We start from the raw sequence: 15,235 nt of genomic DNA, 5'->3' as shown, positions 1-15,235 counted from the left end.
GCCCCGCACACCACCAGGATCTAGATCACGGCATGAACACTGAGTGGGAATCTGTGACCTCTGAGTCACCGTCCAGAGCCATCTACTTTGTGATTCTTACCAAGTCAACCACAGCCAAGATGGCCTTGTATTTTCTTTGATGCCCCTACTTTGGGATGTAAAATTATTTTCTGGTTGTTTTGGGCTTCAAGGTATCAGCTTACTGAATCGGGTGCTGAATTCTTTTTTTTTTTTTAATTTTAATTTTAATTTTTTATCGGGGTATAGTTGCTTTACAATGTTGTGTTAGTTTCTGTTGTACAACGAAGTGAATCAGCTATATGTATACATATATTCCCCCCCTCATGGACTTCCCCCCCGCCCCATCCCACCCATGTAGGTCACCACAGTCGGATGCTAAATTCTTAAAACTTAAAAATCTGGTCTGCCAGTTGGACTCAGGAACGTATTTTCCTAAAGAGATTACAAATGGATGTTGCATTCCTGGGCAAGCACACAAAAGCTTCCTCACATCACACCACAATACCGTACCAATATTCTAAAGCCTCACCACCATTTTCAGATCTGGTTCAATGAAGAAACCCAATCCCAGAGCAAACCTGGACACCTCAGGTCATAAAAGAAACTACTCTCCTCCCCCAGCCTCAGCCCACTGGATCTATACCTACATCTGCCTGCTGGGGATGCCAGGGGCAGGGAGGGGACGCTGGGGCACAGGAAGGGACTGAGGTTTGACAGAGAACAGGGAGTGGGACCCTGGGAGGCTTCAGTCTGGGTCTGGGGCAGTGGAAGCGGAGAGGAGGAAAACTGCTCATTGGTGACAGCGAGGGAAGTAAGTCCCCGGCTTCAGGCAATGTTTTTAATAACAAATGTTCTTAGGCCAGCAAGTCCTGGTACATTCACCCAAAGCAGACGGAGATGGCCAAGTCTCGTATTTCTCCCATCTGGCAACAGCACCAGCCCGGCATGCAGGGAGCCTCCACCTCCTAAACCTCGAGAGATAAACAGAAAGAGCCCAGGGAGGAAGAGTCTTCCTCGGTCTCCAAAATCACAGCAGCCCTGCTGGGCCGTGCACCGCAGGCACCCGAACGTCTGCGAACACCTCAGTCCCTGCAGGGGCGGGAGGCAGCCCTCTCTGACCAGGTGCTGCCTGCACGCTCTCAGGGCAGAGGACCACCGAGCTGTACTTCAAGTGCAAAGACACGCTGCGCTGCAAGGAACTATATTCAACATCCTGTGATAAACCATAATGGAAAAGAATATGAAAAAGAATGTATATACGTATAACTGAATCACTTGGCTGTACAACAGAAATTAACACAACGCTGTACATCAACTATACTCCAATACAAAAAAAAAAAAAACAAAAAACCGTTGTGCTGGTCGGCAGCACCAGCGCTTTAAGTTCAATGAGTTCACACTGATCCACCCCCTTTTGGCCAGAGGCTTGCACCTGCCAGGCGGCAAGGTAAAAAAATACAGGTGCCATCCACACTTACAAAAAGGAGTGAGAGTAACCAGCCAGAGCCTGGGCCTGGCCACACTGAAGGCCCAGACAGCCTGGTTCTCCAGCACCGCATGGGGCCCAGGGCTCTCTGATTCATTCCACAGTGTTAACTGAGCTCCTACTTTCACTCACCAGGATCTCCCTGCTCTGTAGCGGGAAGATCACAGTCTGCTGAAGAAGACAAAAAAATAATGAAGAGTGGATGTCCCGTTTATGACTGCAGTGGTCACAGGCAGGCGGAAGAACACAGAGGGGCCCCGCGGGCACAGGGGCACTGCTGCAAGCCACAATGAGCTGGATCCACCGGGGAGTTAACCAGGCAGTGAGGCAAGGACAGGGATTTCCACGCAGAGGGAACTGAAGTGGCAAAGACAAGGAAGAGTGTGGTGTGTGTGCAGGGACCGTAAGCAGCTCTTTTTGCTGGAACCACAAGGCCTGGCAGGGCAGGTGTGCAAAGGCCCAGGTGAGACACCAAGGGCTTCAGGACTCCACCTTAGACAAGCCCACAAGGGTCCACCCGGGACAGACAGACAGCATTCCCAAGAGATGCTCTGGCAGTTGTGTGGGGATCTATCACTAAGCTGTGTTATCTGCTGCTGGGTCTGATCTCCTGAGTTCTGATTGCAAGGCAATTGGTTCTGTTGGGGACCCTCTATTGGGACCACTAGCAGCTCCCGCTCTGGCTCCACCAGCCCCTAAATCCTACAAGACTTTCAGAGGCAACCTCACTGACCTGATGACTGAGACTTAACACATTTGTCTACTACTTTGTTATTATGTTTATTGTACATCTTTTTTTTTTTTTTTTTGGCCATGCTGTGAAGCTTGCGGGATCTCAGTTGCCCGACCATGGATTGAACCCGGGCCACGGCAGTAAAAGCGCCAAGTCCTAACCAATGGACTGCCAGGGAATTCCCTGTACATTTTTCAATTTGGGGTTTTACACTTAATACCCAATGGAATGTGCAGTAACATGCCATGTCCTACAGTGAATCAGAAAACGTTCACTAAAGGAGCTCACAGAGAAAGCCATTCTTATCCCTTAGACCATTTAACTGGGCATATATAAATATATATTTAGGGATTCCCTGGTGGCGCAGTGGTTAAGAATCCGCCTGCCAATGCAGGGGACACGGGTTCGAGCCCTGGTCCGGGAAGATCCCACATGCCGCGAAGCAACTAAGCCCGTGAGCCACAACTACTGAGCCTGTGCTCTAGAGCCCGTGAGCCACAACCGCTGAGCCCACGTGCCACAACTGCTGAAGCCCGCGCGCCTAGAGCCCGTGCCCCGCAACAAGAGAAGCCACTGCAATGAGAAGCCCGCGCACCACAACGAAATGTAGCCCCCGCTCGCCGCAACTAGAGAAAGCCCACGCACAGCGACGAAGACCCAACGCAGCCAAAAATAAATAAATAAATTAAATAAATAAATTTATTTTTTAAATAAATAAATTTATTTTAAAAATAAATAAATATATATATATATATATTTAAAGTCCTTCAACTTTGTTTGCAGAAACCTCTGGTGAGTTTACAGACAAATGTCTCCTAAAATAGCTGCAACGGACATACGAGCAGATATAAATGTTTTACATCTAAGAGCAAATCTTCTGAAGCAACTGAAAAAAAAAATCTCTTCTGGCTATAAACAAAATTTGGAATAATATTTCATAGTCTTATTTGAGTCACATTTTCAAAAGAACTTATTAATCTTTCTTGAAGGTTTTTTTTTTTTTCATTTTCTGTCCCTCATAAATTTCAGAAGTGGAAACTGGTCACTCAACTTGTCCTTTCATCTTCTTTGAATTTAGTGCCAAATCTCATAGCTCCTTCTCTACATCTGTAACTGTATTTTGGTTCAGCAAAACAAGGCAGAATTGCCTTGTACCGGGAAGGCAGGGGCTTTCCAAGTTCTTGTTCAGGGTTCAAAAAAAAATAGGTCTGCTAAAATAGTTTCACTGAAATATATTAGAAACTAACATCAAAGAAGTAATTATTAAACTTTTTTTTTTTGGCCGCACTGGGCGGCTTGCAGGAACTTAGTTCCCTGACCAGGGATTGAACCCAGGCCCTCGGCAGGGAAAGCGCGGAGTCCTAACCACTGGACCGCCAGGGAATTCCCTAAACTTTTCAAGTGGAAGGTAATGCCCAAGATAAAAACCTGCTGCTTTCTACCTATTTTGAAAGATATATTCACTGCTAAATTGAAGTTATTCTCCAGTGCCCACTCCCTGCTAGGCATCAGTAAGAAGTGAGTAGTGAATACTCTCAATAACACACCATGCAGGGGCAACCAACTCCTTTAGAGCAGAACTTCAAGGGACGAATCGAGGGGAGGAGTGTGAGTAAGTGTGATGGTGTCGCAGCTACCCACGGTGGACCCCACCCAGGTCCCACCCGCCTCTCCACGCGCCAACCCCCCAGACCCAGACCATCAGCCGAAACTCTGATCCTGATTCTACCCTCCCGAGAGCCTCTGCCGTAGGTAACTCCTAGCGTCAAGGCAGCGGACTCCCGCATGCATTTCTGCAGGTTTCCGAGCTCTCTTTCTGCAGGAAGATCCTCTATCTCCCAGGAAGCCCACTCACGCTACAATCCACTCAGTCACAAACACAACGCAGGCAGTCTCTAAGAAAGGGGAGCCACCCCAAGCGTCCCGAGACCCCGCAGGAAGACCCGCACAATGAATTAACGACACCTCCTGTCACTGCGACCACTCCAGGAAAGCCCCGGGTCCCAGCTAAGGAATCTGAGACTATTACACTCAACCTTCTCCCTAAACCAGAGACACATGCTCGTTTAAGGATGACATAACCAACTTCAATCAAGACCAAACGCCTAAATTAAAGTGATGATGGATGGAAAGTCACATATTTGCTAACTGTTCCACATCGGTATTGAAAGATCCAATGAGACGAAAGTAAGCTATTTCTGAAATATCAAGCTTTCCTGCCCTGCAGACAGTAGCTGCTCGGCATTACACTGGGGAGTCTGGATTGGAATCCTACCCCTGCTGCTTACAAGCTGTAGAGCCTGGGGTAATAAATCAACCTTCCCTAAGGTTCCATTCCTCGCCTGTAAAATGGCATTCATAACAACGTCCACCTGAGAGCCTGCTTCAAGGACAAGTGCGCTACTTATTAAAATGGTGCTCACCACACAGGCAGCAAGTCCTCAACCCCTGTCATCTCGTCACCCCGCCTTCCAAATCAGCACAACTCACTAACATCATCAACAGGTGTGTCTTAATATGCTTTGAACTAAAAACTTTGACGTTTTTACATTTAAAGTTTTTAAATCACATAGAAGACTTTTATAAAACCATATAAACTATACTAATAAACTATCTAATAGAATAAATAAAATATACTAAAATGATAATAAATGTATAATTTAAATTATAAATATATATATAATATATATATAAAATATATAATTAAAATATATTCTAAAATTTTACATATTAAATTATAATTAAATTATAAGAATAAATATATTAATAAAATATCAATTTCAGGGGCCAAAATTAAAAATAAGTCTCCTAAAACCAGCAATGATGTACATCTCTTGCACAAAGCATTAATATACAAACTCTAATTTATGTGACTTTCAACCCTTGGGTTCAAATCTGATGCCAAACATACAATCAAGTGGGAAACCATCCTTCACCAACAACTGACCAGGAGTAGTGCAGAATACACAACTGACTTAAATACACTTCTGAGACCCTGAGCAATCACAAATAAGTTCTAAGCCAAAAAGATAGGAGAAACTGAATTTTTCACCTCTTGCCAGGGTAATATAATTTTGGCAGAGTTAACATCACCATAGCTAAAAGATTGAGTTTCAGGATAAAAATCTATTCCTCTTCTTACAGTCATATTAATTAAAGGCCTTTTCGTATTCCTAAGTAACGCAGGCATAATGACAGCAGGATGAACTCTAAGGCTAAAAGAATGAAAGTGAAACCATCTGGCAATTAACTGCAAACAGTTCATTGCAAACAATATTTTCATATTCTTAACTAATAATCAACATCACAGTAAAGCAGGAAGACAGAAACAAAAAGGAGATGTAACATTTTATTACGTAATTTTCTCTAAAAATGTTTCAGAAAGATTAAGGGAAAAATGTATGCCCTATCATATATTTTATAAGCATGGCTAGGATCCAGGTTGAATGGGTGCTTTAAAAAAATACATACATAAACACACACACAAACGTATACACACACAGGAAACTCACCATCATTTAAAAAGGCAAATGACAGCATGCTCACATCAATAGCTCTGCTTATCTCCCAGACACTCTCATCGTTTCATTCTCCCATTTTCCGTTTCTGCCATTGCCCCCTTTTCACCTACATCTCTGAGTATGCTGAAAGTGTATTTCACAACAGAAGAGACGAAATCATATCAAGTATTCCAGATCACGCGCAACCAGTACCAAAAAAGGAGGCGATGAGATCTGTGGACTTTTTAAAGGGTTTACAAACTCATTAGAAACAGAAACATTAAGACATCCTGGAATAGTTTCCAATTAGGCATTAAATAGTGAGACTCCAGGCCCAGCTGCTCATCTACTCACTAATGTTGAACTTCCCATGAGTTGTGTCACCTGCATTCACCCCCAACAGTGAGCATTAGGTGGAGTCTCCTAAACAAATGCACTTGGAACCAGCCTCCCCTGCACCATAAACCAGCAAAGGTGTGTGCTTCAGTCAGATGAGCGAGGGCCACAGCAGGTCCCTGGTGGTACCAGTGCTCTTGACCCTGCCTACACACCAGAATCACCTGGCTTAAAATGCCAATGCCAGGTCCCACCCCCAGCATCGCCCAGGAAATTGGCCTGGGGAGCACATGGGTGCTGGGATTTTAGTGTTCCAGGTGATTCAAATGTGCGGTCACTCTGTTGGACTCAGTTCCACTGGGGGTCACAATGACTTTGTTCTGCAAGTTCTGCTTCAATTTACAGATTAGATCACCTGTTAGAAGAAATGCTTTTTGCAGATGGATGGAATGACTTTTAGACTGTGATCGCATACAAATGCCTACTTCCTGGTAGCTATGCCACCACTGCACGTATTACTACAGACGCTTTCATTTAATCCCGGTGTGAGTCTGAAAGGCATCCTTTCTATTCCATCCCTTTACAGGTGGTCACTTGGCTGCTGCCTGAATCTACCTGCCCATGACAAGCATGTAGGTATTTCACCCACAAGGCTCCAGCTCCCCTGTAATTAATCATGCACTGGTCCTTCTATGGAGGATACAGGTATCTAAAGACAGCTATCAAAGGTCCCTCGGGCTCTAACTTCTTTTCCTCCTTACATTGTTTCCAGACCCTCACCCTTCCGGTTACCCTCCTAAGTGCTAGTGTCAATACCCACCTTCAGTCAGTGCCATGAGAACCCGGGCACACCACTTCTGATGCTGTAGCCACCGCACTGGGCATGGTAAACATGGCCTGTAGTTCCACCCCGCCGCCCCCCAGCCGGGGTACAGTGAAGACTACACTGCCAGTGGGTCTGGTCACATGACCTGTCCTGGCCAATGGTATGTGTTGTATGTCACAGCCAGACTATAAGGGCATGTGATTCTCTAGTCTTTTTTCCCTACTGCAGGGGCTCCTATGTTGAGATGATGGGGCTGAAAGAAACGGTCTTGATCAGAGTCACTGGAAGGAAAGCTGCCCCAGAGAACTGTCACACCTGTAACAAACTCTGCATGGGCAAAAAATAAGACATTTCTCGTACAAATCAATGGGCTCTAGGGGCTCTTACTGCTACCTAGGGTACACCAACGGTTCTCAAAGTGGAGACCTATAAGAAATGCAAATTATCAGGCTCCATCTCAGACCTACTGCATCAGAAACTGTGTGTGTGTGTGGGGGGGGGGGGTGGAACCCAGAAATGAAGATTTTAACAAGCCCTCCCCCAGGGGATTCAGATGCACAATCAAGTTTTGAGAACCACTAGCTAGATTACAGTGCCAAATCAAAGGGCATTTGCTTCCTTGATGTGAATGCTATCTCTGCAGCCAAAAGGATGGTGGTCTTAAGATGGGCAAACAAAGGTGGAATGTTTTTTCACGTAAGATAACTAAACCCTATCTTCTCCACATAATATCAGTGTGCTTGATTTTTTAAAACCTAAATGAAAAGTCTGTTTACTTGTTAAGATTCACCTTGTGAAATCCCTCCCAGTTTCTTTCCCTATAGTCAAAAGTCATTGATAGAAATATTGGGTAAAATCTGATCCAAAATGGAAGCTTTCTCTCCAACAGAGCAATGAATCATGAGTCAGCTATAAATTCAACGTCTCATCTAGGCCCTTTTGTGCGATCCTACACAAAGCAGTACTGAGTGACTCTGTCAAAGGTTGTGCTGAAACCCCATTACTCTCCATCTCTGGTGTTATTCTACCTACCACCAAGTACCCTGGTAAACAAAAGAAAATAAAATTTACCTGGAACTACCTGTAGTTAGGATTCATCACATTCTTTTTCCTGGTGCTCAGAACCAAGCTACTCAACAACCTGTTCTCTGAAATGGTTGGGCTCCGTAAGGCCAGAGAAAGAATACAAACCCAGGCTCTGAAACCCCAGGCTCCTCCGAACTTCTAGACACAGAACTGGACCACATCTATACCCCGAGAGAACCTCAGAAAGTCTCATAAAGTCCATTTTGATGGCATCTGAGTTCTAGAATTCAGTAAATGCAAGTCTTTTTTAGGATCTTTCTATTTAAAAGTTAATAATGGTCCCTTGATGGGTAGGGGTACCTGGCGGCAAATGAGAAAATGGCTACAGTTATCATGGATCACTGAGTAATTCTCAAGATATGAACAAGTACAGACAACTCTCACTTTTTTATTTACTATCAGGTGCCTTAAATTCTAGATTTATTTGATCTGTGAGAATGACCTCAGACACTATCTCATTGAGGGGATCCTAACTTGAGGTCCCTAGGACATCCCTACAGCAACGAAGAAAGTATCTCAGGACGTACGTGAGCCCCTCAAATTGTATATAAAATTCTGTGTATTTGTACATTTATCTGGGAGAAGGCTCATAGCTTGGACGAGATCACTGGATTAATACTACTGACAAGCTCATCCTTCTGATTTTATATTTGAGAATAGTTTAAGTTCCTTGTTGAACAGGCTTAAAGCTTCTGTAAATGATACAAGAAGCTGAAACACTTGATAAGTGGCTGGATTTCAGGGACTGGAATACAGGCAAGAAACCACAGCTGTAGACAGAGATCTGGAAGTTTTCGGCACATATATTGATATATGTGAGAAGCGAAGCTGTGAGGATACCTGGAACTTCCCAGAGAGAGAACTACCAGGAGAAAACGCAGGAGAGAGTGTACTGTTTCACACTTAAGAGAAGAAAATGCTTTTAGGAAGAACTGCCAGTCGGGTGAAATACCGCAGTGGGTCAGGGACGTAAAGACGGAGAAACAACCGCCTGCCTCCACAAGGAGGGCACGAGGGAGGCGGGTCTGGTGACGGAGCCCGCGGTGGTCAGCTGAGGAGCACAGGGGGTGGAGATGTGCGGACGGCAGGGTGCCTGCTATCTGTCTGCAGGCAGGAGAGAGAAAAGAAGGGGGCAGGAGATCTGAGGTTTGGGGACAGGAGGGAAGAAGGAAAGAGTGGGAACAGACACAAGGACGTCTGTAGGTGGGGTGTGGAAGCAGAGGGTCCAGTCTGACTCAGCACGGAGAACTCACGCTTTGGTTTCTGACTCAAGTTCAACACTCTTTTCATTTCAAAACAGCTTATAAAGACGTGTCTTTCCTTCCCTCCCCACCTCCCTTTAGTTCTTTCAGGAGGCCCGAGTGAACAGAATTGAAGCTGTAATCTGATCTGATGTGCCTCACTCCAAAAGGCAGAGAGTCTCAACTTCTTCAAAGCTAATCCTGAAATCCTGCTAAGCCAAACATTTGCTCGGTGACGAGCGGTGCCCCGAACGTCAGGGCTCGCACCACGTGCGCGGCGCGCATGCACACACGGCCGGCTGTGGTCCCGCAGGAAGGTGCGACAGACATTTCATCCCACCAACTCTTTCTCCGAGCTGTCTCTTCATGTTATATTCTAGACCCAATAATTGTCAGACGTGCAAGATAAAGATATTAAAAAAAAAGAAGAAGAAAGTAAATAATTCTGAAAGGTTCCAAGTTGGTTACAGAAATCTCAAATGTATAAGAAATGAACGGTTCGGACTACCAGATAATTATTGCCGTCTGCTCTCGTTTCAACATTTGTTAAATCCAGTTTGGGTGCCAAGAAAAGAAGACTTTTCCTAGAATCATCACATTGGGCTCTGAAAGAACTACAGGTCGTGTATTTATATAGTAGGTTTATCAAGTATTGCTGCAAAAGAACTACCCAATATTTAGCATGAATATTCTAAGATGCTACAGCCCATGAGGGGAGCCTAAGGCTGAGACAGTTAAATGAGCGATGTGCTTGCTACTAAAGCCATTTATATTCTATAAGTAACTAATTCTTATATGAGAAGATACTGAATTAAGGGTAGCTAGACAAAATATAATAAAAAAACATCTTTTTGCCATCTGTGATCATTGTGATCAATGCTCAAAGGCAAGTTTACATTGTTTGGATGGCAGGAAGGTCAAACATGCCAGCTTCATGAGTACCTCAAATAAACAGTATAAATGAGAATACAAAGTAATGCTTTTAATTAATTTGTAAATGCTATAGGAACAGACTTTTCAAGGACCTAGTATATATTAATCACAAACCAATTCTTATGCACTTTTTACACAGGTTCCCCAAGAATAACTATTTGGTTTTATTGGCTTAAATTAAAGCAGTAAGATGGTTTCTTTAAAAGTACAGTGTATCTGAACCAAAAGTAGGACAAGCTGGTACTAGATGCCTTGGGATGTGAAACAAAAATACAGCACCAATGACGTATTCCCATCTAAAAAATTCAACCTGAATCTAATCCAATTTCTAGGAATTATGGGATAAAGAGAAACAAACAATGTCAAAAGGAAGCAATTACCTAAGTCCAGGAATGTGGGGGACAATCTACAGGACAGATAACCCAATTTTTCCAACAAATACAGCACGTTAAAAAATAAAATGAAATGGAAGGAGGAATGCTAGAGAATAAGAGATTTAAGTTATACAACAACCAAAGGCAAAGCAGACTCTTTGGATCCTAACTGGAACAAACCAACTTTGAAACAATGAGAGTTATATTAAAAAATAACCTTACTAGTTTTATTAAGTCTAATAATGGGCATTAAAAATAATCCGTAATGGTTAGAGATGTACACTTATTATTTTAAAAAGAAAAAATATGCACACTCAGATTTTTCAGAGATTTTAAGTTACAGAGCTTCTCCTGGATGGTTTATGGATGAGGTCCTTCTCCTATCACCAAACTCAGGAGAGAATCACAGAAGTCAGACAAATGTTACAAACAGTTTTCAAAACACCCACTTTCTTTCTCTCCTCCTTTCTCCTTTATTTGTCATAGAGCTAACAGGCAAATTCAAATGTTTTTAACTTTGGTTTATCATGGTTCTCCGTTTCCTCAGCTATAAACACGGGGGTGGTAGATAACTCCCTGCTGGCCTCGGGGAGCACAAGTGAAGGCGTTATCAGCAAAATCACACAACAAGATTATAAGGACTTGGAGAGCCTTTTTTAAAAATTCTTTTGGCCACAGCACGTGGCATGTGGGATCTTAGCTCCCCTATCAGGGATCGAACCCGTGCCCCCTGCAATGGAAGTGTGAAGTCTTAACCACTGGAACACCAGGGAAATCCCAGAGAGTCCATTTTATAGATTAAGAAACTGAGGCTCAGAGATAATGAGTGATTTTCGAGGTCATCCTACTAATTACCAGCAGAGCCAAGCAAGCACCCACGTCTTGGAATGTCCTCCTTACACTGACAGGGAGGATTTCACTCGTCACTTACCTTCCCATGCTCCTTCCTCACGTGGGAAATGTAAACATCTCTTTGCGTGAATAACCGGTCACACTCCCAACACGTCCACCCAGGACTGGCCACTTTCTTGGGTTCCAAAGATTTTTTCACAGGTGATGGGGATTTCTTTTCCAATTTCTCTTTCCCGTTCACGGATCTGGTGTCCTCTTTGTTTTGATTTGCTGAATTTTGAGTTGTAGGCTTAATGCTCAAAGGCAAGTTTATACCCAAGTTTGGAGGCCCTTCAATACTTTTCAATGTTCCATGCATAGACTATGTTATAAAAAGAAAAGAAATATCTTTCACAAGTCACACCACTAAAAGAAAGCACATGTGGACTATCTTACTACATTATAGACATTTCAGTACAATTTTATTTTCACTCAGAAATATTTCTTAATACAGCAAGATGAAAATCTAAGCAAAATATACACATAAAAAGAAATAAAGGAGTATTAACTTTTATAGTTGCTCTAAGTTATGCATTTCTTGTTCCAAATAATTTTTTAAAGCTTATTTGCTTGTGCCATTTTAAAATTTGAAAAGAAAGACTTCTGTATTGAGTCCAAATCATTCCTGGCACTCTGTCATCCCCCAATGTACCAGAGTGAGTCCCCTCTACCACAGACCACTTCTGGGGAAGAACATTTTACTTTCACATCTACCCAGAAATGTTTAAATAGGCTAATATACTGGTAGGGGTTCAAAACCCTTAGCTAACCAACTTTAACAAACACCTGAGACCAATGTGTTAATAGCAAACCTTTCTCCCTCCCTTGAATGTCTTTCACATTCTTGAAATACTTCTCACAGTTTGGGTTTTTGCTGGGGGGATTTTGGGTAATTTTAATCTCTCTACCCCTATCCCAATCCATTGCTTCTTACTGATAGCACCCGGACATGTGAACTATACACAGTAGCTGCTCAAAAAGCCTTTCTAAATTGCCTATTTATTATCATTAACATAGTAGCCTCCATAGCCTCAACTTAAACTCACAGGATTTCAAATTCCACTGGCGTAAAACTAGTGCAATTTGATCCTGAAGACCTCACTTTGGTTTCTGTTTTGTTTGTGTTCTAGAAGCCTGGAGTCCAAAAAAAGCAAGCAAGCAAATATGTCTGTGCCTCAATTTACAAGTTATCTTTGGATGGGGCCGTCTCTTATCACTATCCTCTGAGTTCTTGAATCTTCAGAAAGACAGCAGGACGCGTCCTAACTCGTGTTAGCAGGGCTAGTGCCCTGAGCCACAGAGACTCACACCGCACAGACCTCAGCTCCCTACTCTGAGTGTTCAGTAAGAAGCTGTTCCTTTGGCGAACTCACCAGCATACTTTCTCAAGGCAGCCTCTTCTCTAAACTGTACCAAGAATTAACCAACCTTCTTCAATACTGTCTCACCCCAGAGGGAAAAATGGGGCTTCTATAATTTCCTCATGAGCAGAGGTTATAGGTCTCCCCAGACAATCATTAAACTGGGCTGTGAAAAGGGCCTGGGCTGAATGTCTAATGTGCCTTTGCAAAGAGAAAATCTGGGGAGAGATGTCATCTCTTGACACCAAAAGCTGTGCATTTGCTTCTTTTCCACCATGCAGTGCAGAGGCCTCTGTGTTTAAAATGGTCCTTTTCAAAACAGAAGCCAAATTTTTACATTTTTAACCATTTAAAGCCCAAAGAAAACAAACCCCAAATCTTCTGATATACTTTTCATAAGGTTCTAGGCAAATGCACTTTTACTAACTAAAAAGTTGAAGAGAGGGTAAAGTATCAAAGTATTCTAAGATAGCCTTATGCTATAGAAACTCCAGAAAAGCAGCAAAAAGTTCTGCTGTGACCACAGAGCAATGGAATGTGTGCAGAAATGAGAATTTCTGATTTACTCCTTTTGTTTTTATATTTTAAGTAAAAATAAAATTATTTTTTTAAGGATGAATGTCTTTTTTTAATAAAAGAAATACAACTTAATTCTTCTGGAATTAATGCTTCCTTAGCTCCTGCAACAATAAAAAACCTGAATGACCATAACTTGAAGGTTTACTTTAAATGCAGATGCCAACACGGAGCACAGGGGTCCCACACAGCGAATACATCCACACTGTGGTGGAACCAAGAAATGATACAAATTGGATTAAACTGGGCAAATAAAAATCTACCTCTAAATAAATATGTATGTAGAGAAATACGGTTCCTGGGCTCCTTTCTCTTAATTTCTTCCTCATGAAAAACTGAACAGCGCTGGTATTAGACAATGTAAATAAATTCACAAGCTAGATATATACATACATTTAAAAAAAAAAAAAAAACAGGGTGCCCCTGAAACTATCTTTATTCTTACCCAGCCCCAAACACATAAAGGCAGGATAATATTTTTGAACATATAGAACATACTTGAAATCAGAACATAAGTGAGCATTCCCACTGTTTTTGTATCATGGAGTCTCGTGGAGGTTCGGATGAATAAAAACAATTCTCTCATCCTTGTGGCCACAGGGTTTTACCAGTCTTCTTCAGTCTCTATTTCTTGGAACCTTGTATTCCTCCAAATTCACTATTAACACAAGGAAGACCCTAACCACAAAGTCGGATGACCCCACTTCCAGATGTTACATGAGTTCCAGAAAGCAAATACCTTTTAAAAGCCTCTTAAGAAGCAACTTTTCTTCTTTTCCTCGCACCCCACCCAACCCGCATATCGTACATTTAAAATATCTGGGTCTAATTCCAATGTCCCTGCGTTTTTATTAGCAGTATGTAGTTTTTCCTCATCATTCATTAAATATTTATTGTCAAGATAATTTTGTAATTTTAGTAAGAATCTTTAAAACATCTTAAGAGGATTTTATTGTACTTAAAGTGAGAATGATGAAACACTTCTCCCATGCATTTTATTCGCCCTAGTAATGCCACGCCATCACTACCTTCACCTGGCTTCTAGTGAGTGGCCTCTCTGAGAGGTTTTAAGCCCTTTGCAGTAGGCAGTTATGCTCTGTGAGCTCATATACACTCAACACGGGAACTTTCAAGAATTAAGAGTCCGTTCATTTAACTAACATGAGGTTAGAATAATTTGGAGACTTGGTTTGCTCTTTAAACTGACCTTTTCTGTATAATACATTTAAAAACAGAAAAACTAAGAGAAAGAGAGATTGAGTTCATGATAATATTGGGTTTGTTGTTTCTCTTTTTAAAAAGAAGTCACTTTAATCTCTGAGAGCCGATGGATATTATCTCCTGATGACACAGGAATCAAACTGCTTAACCTCTCACAGTGGACAGTTAAGAGGCGAGGACTAAGCTCTGTCCTTAGTGAGCTTAAAAGGCTATAAAGAGATTTAGGTGCCCCTTTTGGGGACTGGAGAGTGGGTCGTCCAAACTGGACATTTATTCGTTTCATTAACTGAACACCCAGCAGGTGCCAGATACTGTGCTGTATCCTGGACATTTCACTGTCAGTTTACATGCAAACTTGATTTAAAAAGAAAAAAGACTACAAGATCCAGGGCATCAATTATAATGCAAACTTAACTGCTTAAGTAATTTCAAGGGAAAACCTTCATTTTTCTAAACACACCAATATTTATACAAATTAACATAATTCATCAGAGTCCCTGTCTATTTCTAAAGCCTACATAACACCAAGTTCTCAAAAAAGTAAACTTCACAGCCTTCATTTTCACATATAGGGGGGAAAAAAAACCCTAAAGCTTGATTATTCTTTTAAAGTCAGGGCATGCATTTGTTACTTTGCTTTGATTTTTCAT

The 15,235-nt window shown here is 42.3% G+C and overlaps 1 protein-coding gene across 1 annotated transcript in view; it reads right to left on the bottom strand.

Moving 5' to 3' along the window:
* The window catches only part of ZNF532 (zinc finger protein 532), a 108,779-nt gene that overhangs the window by 16,601 nt on the left and 76,943 nt on the right, over nt 1-15,235 (bottom strand). The window contains 1 exon segment of the mRNA XM_036874786.1: nt 11,468-11,749. Within this exon segment, the coding sequence (XP_036730681.1) occupies nt 11,468-11,749 (282 nt within the window).

This window comes from Balaenoptera musculus, chromosome 14 (assembly GCF_009873245.2).
Source record: "Balaenoptera musculus isolate JJ_BM4_2016_0621 chromosome 14, mBalMus1.pri.v3, whole genome shotgun sequence".
NCBI lineage: Eukaryota > Metazoa > Chordata > Mammalia > Artiodactyla > Balaenopteridae > Balaenoptera > Balaenoptera musculus.
The sequence above is the reverse complement of the archived record's forward strand: the minus strand, read 5'-3'. Positions and strand labels throughout refer to the sequence as shown.